The sequence below is a fragment of the Rhinoderma darwinii genome, chromosome 1 (assembly GCF_050947455.1).
Source record: "Rhinoderma darwinii isolate aRhiDar2 chromosome 1, aRhiDar2.hap1, whole genome shotgun sequence".
In the NCBI taxonomy this organism is placed as follows: Eukaryota; Metazoa; Chordata; class Amphibia; order Anura; family Rhinodermatidae; genus Rhinoderma; species Rhinoderma darwinii.
Window position 1 is genome coordinate 609,521,254 of NC_134687.1, and position 14,007 is coordinate 609,535,260.

A 14,007-nucleotide genomic window follows, 5' to 3' on the forward strand; every position below is an offset into this window, starting at 1 on the left:
CTGGTAAGATCTCTATTACATCCCAGTGCTGGATTCTCAGCTACACTGCTCATTTCTGTTGTATTATCTCTTCCATGCTGCTGCTGCTGCTGCTGCTACTACTACTACTACTACTATATATGTGATGGATAGAGATAGGAGAGCAGGATTCTCCTCTTCTATGTATCCTGTGTATAGAAAACTTGATCGCAATTAGGCTCCACCCACTAGAAAACTGGGAATTAGAGAGAGCCTGCAGAGGGGAAAACTGCTAAATAATGCAAAATGCAAGTGCTATAATGGCAAGAAATAGTGTTATTCCTCATGTACACACATATGACAGCGGGATGAGAACCTCTGTGGGAGCTTTAGGAGCAGCCATATTGCAAGATTTGGGTAGTATTGCTAAGAGCATCTATCACATCAGACACTTTCAAATGCCCCGCCACTCGCACACTTAAGGTTTGATGGGCCCTGATTTTCAATGATGTGGCATGAAATAAACGTGAATGCGGAAACCAATCATTGCCCACAGTGCTGATTTCATTATGGACACACGTCACCATTGCGACTTATTGGCGGCACCGTCAAGTACAGCATGGTATTGTTGTGGCCTAGTTTACAAAAGACAGATGGGAGATTTGATAGGTGATTATGTATCTAATTGTTCATTTCAGCTTATACTTGGTTTCAAAAAGATTGGAAAACCCCTTTTAATCCATGGTTATAATTCTAATTGTACGACCTGGTGCACTGGAAAGAAGCAGCCAAAAAATGAAAATGAAATCGTGTCTGTACATTCATGTAGTAAAGCAAACACTAAGGGTGATTCTCTGTGCATTGGTTGCAGGTCCGGGAGGCCGCTCAGGCTCTGTTACTGGCAGAACTTCGACGGATCGGACAGTCGGGACGTAAGGATGCAATTGATTTCTGGGCACCGTATTTACCTCAGTATGTCGACACGATTATGTCACGTAAGTATTCTAATCCCTAGAGATTTTATCTTTCCTGTTCACAAATAATACTGACTCTGTGATGAATAACAAGCAATGGTAGACTGATTACATAGCGGTAGAGATGTATTTGCTACCACACTTCTTAATATAACATTAATGGTGGAGGTAATGGATCGTAGGTATGACATTTACCCTTGTTTTAAAGTTTAGTCCCGGACTAACCACACAACTGAACCTGTTATGTGCAACTTACTCTATAGTCTATAAAGGCATATATAACACTTCTATAGATCAGATAATACCCTAAAAGGACATTCTGAGTTGATAGAAGTGAGCCCATCATTCAGGACCTCCATCAATAAGCCATAGTTGACGGCAGTTATAAAGATTGTCTCTTTCTAGAGGACCCAGCACATCCATGCAGCGCACGCACAGCCCATTGACATACCATGTAATACTTTGGTTCCCCAGTGGGGGCGCTGCAGGAAAATTGAACACTTGATAAAAGGTTTATCTATAAATTACAGCTGATCGAATGGGGTTCCAGCGGCGGTTTTTAGGAAACCCTTCTTAAAAATAAAAAAAACAACAACATATAATCCACTTATATACAATAGCATGTCCACTAAAGCATTTGCTTTGAAGAATATTTCTTCGTTATATTTGTTTTCTCTACTACTTTCTAAAGTTGCAACCGCCATTGGCCACCATTACACCTCTTAATGGAGGATTTGTCAATCAATTTTTTTCCGGATCCTCAGGATTGTGGAATCTACTACATAACGTAGTAGATATTCCTCTGTTAGTGCTCTATTGGTGGCCACATTGGTTGTCACTCAGCTTTTCAAAAGAGGTTTTGTAAGGTTACTGGTAAGCTTAAAGAAGTTTTTCCATTTCATAAAGTGAAAGCATATCGCTAGGTGGGGGTATGATCTCTGGGACCCCTGCTGATCCTGAGAATGAAGGGGCTGCAGCTCCTTCACGGTTATTCCCTGCACAGTGGCGCTCCCTTTAAGTGGATGGCGTGGAGGTTTTTATAAAAGATTGACAAGCTGTATTTAACGTTAAAAAGATAAGCCTGAAAGCTGTATTCAGCTACGGAATAACACCGAAAGAAAAGTAAGATAAGCAGCAGCACTTAATGCCAAGAAGCAGCCGCAAAAGCAAATACAATGTTAGGTTGTCTAGAGAAAAAAAAAGAGAAAAAAGTCTGTGATTCAAATATGTTGCCCTTCTATAAATCTGTTGTCAGGTCACGTTGGTGATATGGAGTACATTTTTGGCTTTATATTGTAAAAAGGACCCGCACCTATCAGATTAATGGCCGTTCCTGTTAATACGTGAACAGGATGGGTCTGCCAGAACAAAAGCCGCCTTTTGGTAGTAGCTCTCCACTCCATATGCAGTGGATAGCAGTAGCAAAGCAACCATAGACATTTGATTCCTTGGCTACTTTGATTCCATTACTGCAATACTCTCTATTAGAAAATAAGAAACTTTTATAAGAGCAATTTTTAGATCAGGGGATTGTAGTAAAGCAGCTCTCTATTGCCTATGGTGATCTAAGTTATGTTCAATAGAACTGCCGGAGGTCTGGGTATTGCAGCCATCACATAGACGCAAAAATGAGGTCGCATTATGTACGTCTGAAATAGGTAATAGGTAAAAAAAACAGGATTGGATCCCAGCATGCGGAGGAAGGAAAAACCTGCTCAGAATTTCCTTATTCTTCTGTTCTGTGGTTTTCACTTGGAAAAAAAATAAAATCTGCTGCACCTTTAACGGAAAGTAAAAGGTTATCTTGCTCTGGCCTTTGTGTGTATGTGCTGATGTGGGCAGCCAGACAGGCAATGTGTGGAGAGAGACCAGGGAACAGTCTGCCGATCGATAGCAGTGGTGTGAAATGAATTAATGTGAGGCAGTCAGTCTGTCTGTCATGGCATTGCAGGGAAAGCACTGGTCACTCACCGCTGAGATCTCTCTTCCTATAAATTTTCCTCCCCTCCCCCGACAACGGTTTACTGTATATTACAAACCGTATATATTCTAAAAAAAAAATTTATTTTTCAGTTTTGCTTTTTTCTAAAAATAATTTTTGCTTTTTTTTTTTTTTTCTGGTCATCTGCAGTTATGTGATTCCTTTTTATATGGTGTTTTAGTTTACCATTGATTGCAGTACTTTATTTTATTAAAGTGTCCCAATAAAATATCATATAAAATGTTTTTGTTTTTTTATTATTATTTTATTTCTTTGTTTTAATGCCAGTTCTTAAACCCTTCATGCCCAGCTTGTGATAATAGGAGAAAGGCTGGTATAAAAGCGGTCAGTCAACATCATTAAAATAATTATTACATTAAAATATCAGATGAGAAAAAAAATCTCCGTCCTTCCCTTCTAGCGGTTTAAAATATTATTTTCTTTTTTTTTTTAAAGTCCTCCCGGTTTAATGGCCGCATTCTTTTCTACTCTGCTATCACTTAGGAGCTTCTATTGAATTTACAATAAAATAAAAAGAAGTGACCTCTGTAAAACCCTGGAGATCAACAATATCAGTCTCGGTTATGCACATGTTAAATTGTTCCAATGCAAGAGGCGAAAAAAATCTCTGAACCTGGCTTGTTTTATTGGGATTGATCAGGATGTGACCTGAGCCATTTGTACGAGACCGCAATATTAATAATCATCAGCAATATCCTGCAGAGTGAGGATAGAAGGAGCAACACGCGGGGCGAGATTAATACAGATCACTTGTAGGGGCTTCAAAATGTATATTGCGTGGTAAAGTCAATGCGTGTCTTTCAAGTGTTTTTTTTATTAACAGTCGTCGTGGTGGGGGAGGAGAGGAACTCTATCTATCTCTCATATCTACGGTATCTATCTCTCTAGTCAGGGGCGTAACTAGGAAAAACTGGGCCCCATAGCAAACTTTTGACTGGGGCCCCCTCCCCTGGGTGTCACACAACCCCCCCTTGTAGATGGTGCCTTTTTTACAGCCCCCCCTGTAGCTCACGCCATACAGCCCCCCCTGTAGCTCACGCCATACAGCCCCCCCTGTAGATAAAGCCATACAGCCCCCCCCTGTAGATAGCGCCATACAGCCCCCCTGTAGGTAACGCCATACAGCCACCCCTGTAGGTAACGCCTTACAGCCCCCCCTGTAGGTAACGCCATACAGCCACACCTGTAGGTAACGCCATACAGCCCCCCCTGTAGATAACGCCATACAGCCCCCCCTGTAGATAACGCCATATAGCCCCCCTGTAGATAACGCCATACAGCCCCCTGTAGATAACGCCATACAGCCCACCCTGTAGATAACGCCATACAGACCCCTTTGTAAATAGCGCCATACAGACGCCTTTGTAAATGGCGCCATACAGCCCCCTCTGTAGATAACGCCATACAGCCCCCTCTGTAGATAACGCCATACAGCCCCCTCTGTAGATAATGCCATACAGCCCCCTCTGTAGATAATGCCATACAGACCACCCTGTAGGTAACGCCATACAGACCCCCTTGTAAATAGCGCCATACAGCCCACCATGTAGATAGCGCCATACAGCCCCCCTGTAGGTAAAGCCATACAGCCCCCCCTGTAGATAGCGCCATACAGCCCCCCCTGTAGGTAACGCCATACAGCCCCCCCCCTGTAGGTAACGCCATACAGCCCCCCCTGTAGGTAACGCCATACAGGCACCCCTGTAGGTAACGCTATACAGCCCCCCCTCTAGGTAATGCCATGCAGCCCCAACCCCCCAAAAAAATCCGACCTACAGTGAAGGAAATAAGTATTTGATCCCTTGCTGATTTTGTAAGTTTGCCCACTGTCAAAGTCATGAACAGTGTAGAATTTTTAAGCTAGGTTAATTTTACCAGTGAGAGATAGATTATATAAAAAAAAAAAAAAAAAAAAAAAGAAAATCACTGTCACAATTATATATATTTATTTGCATTGTGCACAGAGAAATAAATATTTGATCCCTTTGGCAAACAAGACTTAATACTTGGTGGCAAAACCCTTGTTGGCAAGCACAGCAGTCAGACATTTTTAGTAGTTGATGATGAGGTTTGCACACATGTTAGATGGAATTTTGGCCCACTCCTCTTTGCAGATCATCTGTAAATCATTAAGATTTCGAGGCTGTCGCTTGGCAACTCGGATCTTCAGCTCCCTCCATAAGTTTTCGATGGGATTAAGGTCTGGAGACTGGCTAGGCCACTCCATGACCTTAATGTGCTTCTTTTTGAGCCACTCCTTTGTTGCCTTGGCTGTATGTTTCTGGTCATTGTCGTGCTGGAAGACCCAGCCACGAGCCATTTTTAATGTCCTGGTGGAGTGAAGGAGGTTGTCACTCAGGATTTGACGGTACATGGCTCCATCCATTCTCCCATTGATGCAGTGAAGTAGTCCTGTGCCCTTAGCAGAGAAACACCCCCAAAACATAATGTTTCCACCTCCATGCTTGACAGTGGGGACGGTGTTCTTTGGGTCATAGGCAGCATTCCTCTTCCTCCAAACACGGCGAGTTGAGTTAATGCCAAAGAGCTCAATTTTAGTCTCATCTGACCACAGCACCTTCTCCCAATCACTCTCAGAATCATCCAGATGTTCATTTGCAAACTTCAGACGTGCCTGTACATGTGCCTTCTTGAACAGGGGGACCTTGCGGGCACTGCAGGATTTTAATCCATTACGGCGTAATGTGTTACCAATGGTTTTCTTGGTGACTGTGGTCCCAGCTGCCTTGAGATCATTAACAAGTTCCCCCCTTGTAGTTTTCGGCTAAGCTCTCACCTTCCTCAGGATCAAGGATACCCCACGAGGTGAGATTTTGCATGGAGCCCCAGATCGATGTCGATTGACAGTCATTTTGTATGTCTTCCATTTTCTTACTATTGCACCAACTGTTGTCTCCTTCTCACCCAGCGTCTTACTTATGGTTTTGTAGCCCATTCCAGCCTTGTGCAGGTCTATGATCTTGTCCCTGACATCCTTAGAAATCTCTTTGGTCTTGCCCATGTTGTAGAGGTTAGAGTCAGACTGATTAATTGAGTCTGTGGACAGGAGTCTTTTATACAGGTGACCATGTAAGACAGCTGTCTTTAATGTAGGCACCAAGTTGATTTGGAGCGTGTAACTGGTCTGGAGGAGGCTGAACTCTTAATGGTTGGTAGGGGATCAAATACTTATTTCTCTGTGCACAATGCAAATAAATATATATAATTTTTACTATGTGATTTTCTTATTTTTTTTTAATATAATCTATCTCTCACTGGTAAAATTAACCTAGCCTAAAAATTCTAGACTGTTCATGTCTTTGACAGTGGGCAAACTTACAAAATCAGCAAGGGATCAAATACTTATTTCCTTCACTGTATAGTGTGTCCTACAAAAGACATGTATTTCCCTATCCACAGGATAGGGGAAACATGTGTGATCGCTGGCAGCGATAGGGAGAACGGGGGACCGAAAGTCCCCCGAAGTTCTCCATGACTAACCTCTGACTTCCGGAGTCTGCGCAGTTCAATAAAAATGAAAGGAGCGCTGGTCACGCATGCGCACAAGCGCGACCGGCGCTCCATTCATTTCTACGGAGCTGCCGACACAGACCCCGGAAGTCCGAGGTTTGTGATGGAGAACTTCAGGGGACTTTCGGTCCCCCGTTCTTCCTATCGCTGCCAGCGATCACACATGTATCCCCTATCCTGTGGATAGGGGATACATGTCTTATGTAGGAACAACCCCTTTAATGGCAGAGCGGGGAGATACCTCCCTGCTCTGCCATAGTGTTCAGTGGCGTCGCGCTGTAGCAGCCATAGCGGTAGCTAGCGGAGCCTCCGGCCATGGTGGGGGCCCGTGACGGCGGGCGACACGGGCCCCCTCATGCCGCGGGCCCCGTAGCAGCCGCTACGGCTGCTATAGCGGTAGTTACGCCACTGTCTCTATATCATATCTATCTCTCGTATCTCTATAATCTATCTCATATCTATCTCGTATGACACTTTCTCTCTTTTTCTCTTTCTCTCCCTATAGTTTTCTTTCTCTTTCTCTGTCTCTCTGTTTTGCGCTCCCTTTCTCGTATCTCTTTCTATATCTCTATCCTATATATCTTTCTATCCATTCTCTCTCTTTGAACTATCAATCTTTCTATCGATCTCTTTTGTTCTAGAATCTATATTTTCTTTCTTTCTTTTTCTTTCTTTCTTTCTTTCTTTCTTTCTTTCTTTCTTTCTTTCTTTCTTTCTTTCTTTCTTTCTTTCTTTCTTTCTTTCTTTCTTTCTTTCTTTTTCTTTCTTTCTTTCTTTCTTTTTCTTTCTTTCTTTTTCTTTCTTTCTTTCTTTCTTTTTCTTTCTTTCTTTTTCTTTCTTTCTTTCTTTCTTTTTCTTTCTTTCTTTTTCTTTCTTTCTTTCTTTCTTTTTCTTTCTTTCTTTTTCTTTCTTTCTTTCTTTCTTTTTCTTTCTTTCTTTCTTTCTTTCTTTTCTTTTTCTTTCTTTCTTTCTTTCCCTCATAGACTTGTATGGATGCTGTATTATAGCTCTGTACGACTTAGGCTTTGTTGCCATCTGCATGCGCACTCCGTTCTTTGGTTTCGTCAGAGCTTTCTGTCAGGGGAATCCAAACTGAAACAAACGGAAATCATAGGTTTCTGTTTGCATCCCCATTTACTTCAATGGTAATAGATCCGGTGCAAATTATTTCCGCTTGTCACCGTTGTGTAAGGGTTCCGTCGTTTTGACGGAATCAATAGCGTAGTTGACTACACTATGCATTCTCTCAAAAAGACTGAAACCACAAACGGAAACCATTTTCACCAGATCCGTCACCATTTAAATCAATGGTGATGCAAACAGAAACCTATGGTTTGTTTGTTTGTTTGGATTCTTGGGTTCCCCTGATGGAAAGCTCTGACGGAACCCATGAACGGAGTCCCGACGCAGATGTGAACGAAGCCTTAAAAGGTGGATGAGGCCTAGCCACAGTTTTACCAAAGTACTGCAGGTCACCAATTCTGTTTTCTACTTTGATCGCCTGCTTCTAATCCCATCCCAGCTCTGCTACATCTTTCTTGTACACTGGTGCCCAAATCTTTACACAATAATCCAGATGCGATGTGACTAGTGATTTGTATCGAGAAGTTTTCATATGCATCTATGCTCCTTTTTATGCATCCCATTTGCCTTTTGCAGCAGCTGCCTGGAACTTGCATGACATTAGTGGTCCTAAGCAGTTTCTTTATGGATACCTATGGTTCATGAATTTGTTTCCATGTACGGTAGGGTATGTCTGTCTAGATCATATCAAAGCCTGCCCCACTAGATCATATCAAAAATCATATGAAAATGAAAAAAAAAAATGTTCTGCGGAGGCCGCCGTTTTACAGATGACTCAGTTGATACATTAAGCCACATTGTTTAGGTACAGTTTTTTGTTTCTTTTGCTTTTTTTAAGTTTATTTGAAACAAAACAGACATACACACAGAATTATTTATTTTACATCAAGGTCAAGTGCAGTATTTATTATTTTTATCTTTTATTTATATGGAGTGGACATATTCTGCAGCGCTGTTCAAAGGTCATTATTCATGTCTTTGTGGTGAGAGCGCAGCACACGCAGCACTCCTGTGTCCGCTCTCCACGTATTACGTATTAAGAATGTATGAGCAGCATCTGCGGGACAGGAAGAGTTTTATCTTAAACACCTAATCATCTGATCTTACATTTATTATGGATGTCCGGAGCTCTGAGACACAAGGCGTCCTCTGAGATTCTGACTATCAGGGAATTCTAATTAATTAAAAGGCTAAAAATGATTTTTTTTCTACTATTCTTTTTATTTCTTTTTGTATTTTGATTACCTGTATTTTTTTGTTTTTAAAGTGACCCTCCGGTTTTAGCTAAAAATATTCAGTTTGCAGGGGAATGCAGAGTTAATTTACCTGGTGCCCTCTGTTTCCCTTGTGCCTACGATTACCGGTCCCCCTCTTTTTTTCGTCTAAGATGGCTGCAGCGCTTTTCAACTACCTGATGCACACTGTGCTTAGGTAGTCTGAAACACTCCACCTCTATCCGATTGGCTAGTGCTGCTCATGGGATAGCTAGCCAATCGGATAGCAGGGGAGAGTATCTCGGACTACTTAAAGAGGCTCTGTCACCAGATTTTCAAATCCCTATCTCCTATTGCAGCAGATCGGCGCTGCAATGTAGATTACAGTAACGTCTTTTTTTTTAAAAACGAGCATTTTTGGCCAAGTTATGAGCATTTTTATATTTATGCAAATGAGCCTTTCTTAAGTACAACTGGGCGTGTTTAAAGTTAAGTACAACTGGGCGTGTATTGTGTGTGTACATCTGGCCGTTTTTACTTCTTTTACTAGCTGGGCGTTGTGAATGGAAGTGTATGATGCTGACGAATCAGCATCATCCACTTCTCTTCGTTACCTCCCAGCTTCTGGCAGTGCACAGACACAACTGTAGCCTCTGTCGCCTGGTGCCGATGTGTCCTCGCTCGTCCGACACGATGCAGGACCTGGGGCAGGAAGTGACGTCACAGCGTGATCTCTCGAGAACACGCTGTGTCTGTGCACTGCCAGAAGCTGGGAGGTAACGAAGAGAAGTGGATGATGCTGATTCGTCAGCATCATACACTTCTATTCACAACGCCCAGCTAGTAAAACAAGTAAAAACGCCCAGATGTACACACACAATACACGCCCACTTGTACATAACTTTAAACACGCCCAGTTGTACTTAAGAAAGGGTCATTTGCATAAATAATAAAATGCTCATAACTTGGCCAAAAATGCTTGTTTTTGAAAAAAACAAAACGTTACTGTAATCTACATTGCAGCGCCGATCTGCTGAAATACGAGATAGGGGTTTGAAAATCTGGTGACAGAGCCTCTTTAAGCACAGTGTGCATCAGGTAGTCTAAGAAGCGCTGTTGCCCTCTTGGATGACGGAAGAGGAAGCCCGGAAATCGGCCGATCGGCGGCATGAGATTTTTAGCTAAAACCAGAGGGTCGCTTATGTTTTATATATATATATTTTTTATATTCAATCCTTTTATATATATTTTTTTGTATTTAGAACCCTGTATTTTAATATTTGATATTCTTTTTATATTTAGCTTTCCAGATTTTGTTTTTAATAGTACTTTGCTATTTTTTTTATTTGATAACTCTTAGTTTATTTTATTTTTTCATGCCTTCAGTTTTTGTTTTGTTTTTTAATCTATTTTGATAGCTGGTGTTTCATTAATTTGAGGATTTTTACTTATCAATATTATGTTGAAAATATTTATGCTTTTTAATTTAACGTTTTTCAGCTGGAGTGACCGCAGAATCTATACATGCTGGCAGTGCCAGTCCGGACTCTACAGGGTCAGAGGTGAAAGTTCAGGAGGAAGAGCACGATCTAGTGGATGATGATCTTGCCGCAGGTAATGAAATATAAATATTTGTTAATTGATGACATTTTAGTTACGTGGGTCTATTTTTGATGATTTGCCTTTAGTGCACCCACAAGGAAAATATGTGAATGATGCAAACAGCATTTTCTGATTATTGTTTGATTATTTTTACAGCATAGCACCCCCCACATGATTGTATGTCAAACTGTGGATTTTTTAAAATGTATATTGTACTTAATTCCCTGCAGTTCGTCCTCCTGCCTTCTTCATACGCCGTTGCAAATTTTAGATTTCACCCTGATTTCTCTTTCTGTGCCATGCTCCCTATTGCATGATCAGTTAGAGCTAGTACCGTCTGTACCTGCTGGCTTTTCCTTTAGAGGAAAGTGTCATATCCCCAACCCCCCAGTGAAGAGCCTGTATGTGTCTATGTAATTACATCATACAGGAAGTTCTGGTGCCTGTATAAGTGACACAGCTCTATCCCTGTCAACTCAAGTAGCGAAAGCGTGTCACCGAAGTCAATTCACACTGTTAGTATGCAGCGGCCTCCGAATGGTGAATCTGATGAACTACTTAAAAAAAGATATACCCATCTATAGCATTTCCTGTGGATATTCCGTAAATGCCTTATATGTGTCACTCGCATCTCTGGGACCCCTGCCTATTCTAAAATTGGAATACCATCTTTAAAGGAACACATGGGAAACTTTAGTTTCTCCCAAGTTGTTAAGGAATTTGTTTCAGACATTTCCTATATATTCATGGGAAAGCAGAGTGACAACAAATAAGGCCACCATTACAGTGTCTATAGGGGTTGTCATCCACCTTTCCTAATTTCCAAAATGGCAAACAAGACTTTTGTAGTAATTTAGTCAGCTAAAAAAATTGGAATAACCTGATAGAAGTAGACCGACTAGGACATTCTAAGTTAATGGATGAGGACCTTCATCAGTAAGTTACAAAGTGCGTCTATCATTGGAAGAACTGGCATGTCCGTGCATTACATGCACGACCCATTAATGTCAATGGACACCATGTAATGCTTCATTTTTCCTGTGATGGCGCTGCAGGGAAATTGAACACCTGTGTCTGGGTTCCATCACAGATTGCATGTGATCATTGGGAGTCCCTGTAATCATCTTGTAGTGAAATCTTCTAAAAACCTTAATTTTACTGGTGTCTTTTTTTTTTTTTTTTTTTTTTTTTTTTAAGCTTTCAAAAATATACTAATGTAGTACAGTATTTTCAACCCTGAGTTTTTTTTAATTTTTTAATTATTATTTTGGGAGCAGATTTTTTTTAGTTGTGTTCCTTAATTAAAACTTAATTTAGCCTGTTGATATAGTTGTCTACTTTACTTTGCCCTAATGCGTTGTTTCAGTACGCTTGAGATCTATATAACAAGCTTCTTTTCTTAAAAGGATTATATACTATACCTTTGGGAGATTGAAAACTTCTGGTAGTCTAATGAAGTCCCCAGACAGTTAAAAGGCCATCATTATTTCTAGTCTGTCTTTTGGCTGTCTGCTTTATTTTTAACTTTTCCCCCCAATATATTACTGCATGACTATATACAGTATATACTTTTATCATCATTGGTCTACCATGGAATTCGTTTAGACATTGAAGAAATACGAAGAAAAATAAAAAGATAATCTTTACCTTTTTCTTCAGTTAAGTCACTTAAAGGGGTTCTCCGCTTTTGACAACCCCAACTTGTTAGAAGGGTCCCTTGACAATAAGCTGATCACAAAGTGGCCCTATATAAGCAAGGGAACAAGACCATTCATAGTCCTTTGGCATTTAAAGGGGTTGTCCAGACATTTTTTATTGATGGCCTATTTTTAGGATAGGTCATCAATATCAGATCAGTGGGGGTCTGACTCCCGACACCCCCTATCTGATCGGAGAATGGAGGGCATGGTAGGGATCCAGCATGGGCCTTTACCTTGCTACGCCCCATAAAGTGAATTCTTCTCCAGCAAGGAGATGGCATGGATTTCCATTATAATTTACTCTAGTTTTCTGGCATAAATTCTAATACATTTTTCGAGCTACTTTTGCACCGCCCGTTTTTTAAAATGATGCTCTCTTTATACAAAATTGGCAGGGGGTGGTGCAAAAAAGCCAAAAGAAACAACATTCATCGCAAATTGTGACTTTTGAGCCTTAGCCTCAATGAGTCCTCCAGAAGAAGCCGCTGTCTGGTCTGGTTGATTTTGAAAAAAGGGATAATAGGGCATTTGAAAAGGGGTTGTGTAAACAAAAACTCTGAAAAGGAGCCGGCTGATCACAGCGGGTACAGCTTCTTAAACCTCCACCTATCACCTAGGTTAATTGAGGCCTGCCATACATTTCACCTACAGTGGCCACTACAGGGGAAATGTGGTATTACATGGCTGCTTTTATAATGAATAGCTGACTATGTAACGTATGGACCGGCCGTATTGCAGATATTCAGTGTCTCTCAACTCTGGCTCATAGGATAGGATCCCCCTCTATGACATCCCTATTCCTTAATATGTCATATGGACAGGAGTTGTCCCGATGGAAAGGATATTTAAATTCTCTTATTATAATCCTGCTCACTATTTGTAATTTACATATATAAATCTACAGAGAGACATATACATGATACATATGATTTATTTTTGTAATGGAAGACACATGAAGAACAAGTGGTCCCTTTGTGAAAAAATAAAAAATGGCATCCAGTCGTCTTGAGATCCTCCTATCTAAACCTAGACCCAAATCAATTGAAAGTAATTACATTTGTGTTTTAAATGAATAGTTTTAAGAGAAAACAAGCAGATGGGAGGCAGGCGGAAGAAAAAAATCTGACTTGATTGAGACAATTTCAGGCTCACCCGGGCCGACTTCAAAAAATGATGCAGCTCTTTTCTGTATCTCGTCTTCTGTAAAGCTAATATCTATTGATCTCCCCTGCAAAGTAATGCCTACGTGCAGCGGTCAACAAGAGTCTCTGCTCGCCGACGGAAGGTTCACCAAACGCATTTATCCACATACAAAAAATTTTTTAAAACGATCACTTTCACGTTAATCCTTTTAAGGTTTAATGCATTTCGGTTTAGACAGTAAAGAAAAAATGCTGAAAAAAAAATGAGGAAAGCTGAAGCCGTTTACAGGAAAATAGCTTAATTGATGCTCCCGTATTACATGTGTTCGGAGCGGGGAAGAAATGTCTGCCTAGCATTTTAAATATTTATAGTCTTTGAATGATCTGTTTTCTGTCATGATTTACTTTAGTGTAGCATCTAATCTTACTAAAATGGGTTTTAATTTGTGATTTTTTTTTTTCCCCCTTGCAGTTTATTCCGATTGACTCTCTCTCTCTCATTATAATGATTTTTGCGTTACACTAAAAACCTTAAAGACACATACGTATAAATCTAACATTTTTGCCCTGCCTCCTTATTTCACATTGGTCCTTTTACACCGATGTTGCCTCCACCATTGTTGAAAGAAAAATATTTTTTTGCTCCCCCTGCTATTATCTATGCTAAGCTAAATGTTTTTTTTTTTTTTTTTTTTAAGTATTTGGAGGGGTGTTCTAGGTTTAAAAAAAAATGTCCGTCTTCCCTCCCAAATAAAACCAGTGTCACTCTTGTCCATGCTTTTTACTTGCCATACCAGACAC

At 40.7% G+C, this 14,007-nt stretch overlaps 1 protein-coding gene across 3 annotated transcripts in view; it reads left to right on the forward strand.

The window, feature by feature from the left end:
* Positions 1 to 14,007, forward strand: part of WDR7 (WD repeat domain 7) — a 417,770-nt gene that overhangs the window by 156,427 nt on the left and 247,336 nt on the right. For all 3 annotated transcript variants that reach the window (XM_075841243.1, XM_075841247.1, XM_075841253.1), the window contains 2 exons: positions 830 to 953; positions 10,263 to 10,376. In XM_075841243.1, the coding sequence (XP_075697358.1) occupies positions 830 to 953; positions 10,263 to 10,376 (238 nt within the window). The remainder of the gene's footprint in view (positions 1 to 829; positions 954 to 10,262; positions 10,377 to 14,007) is intronic.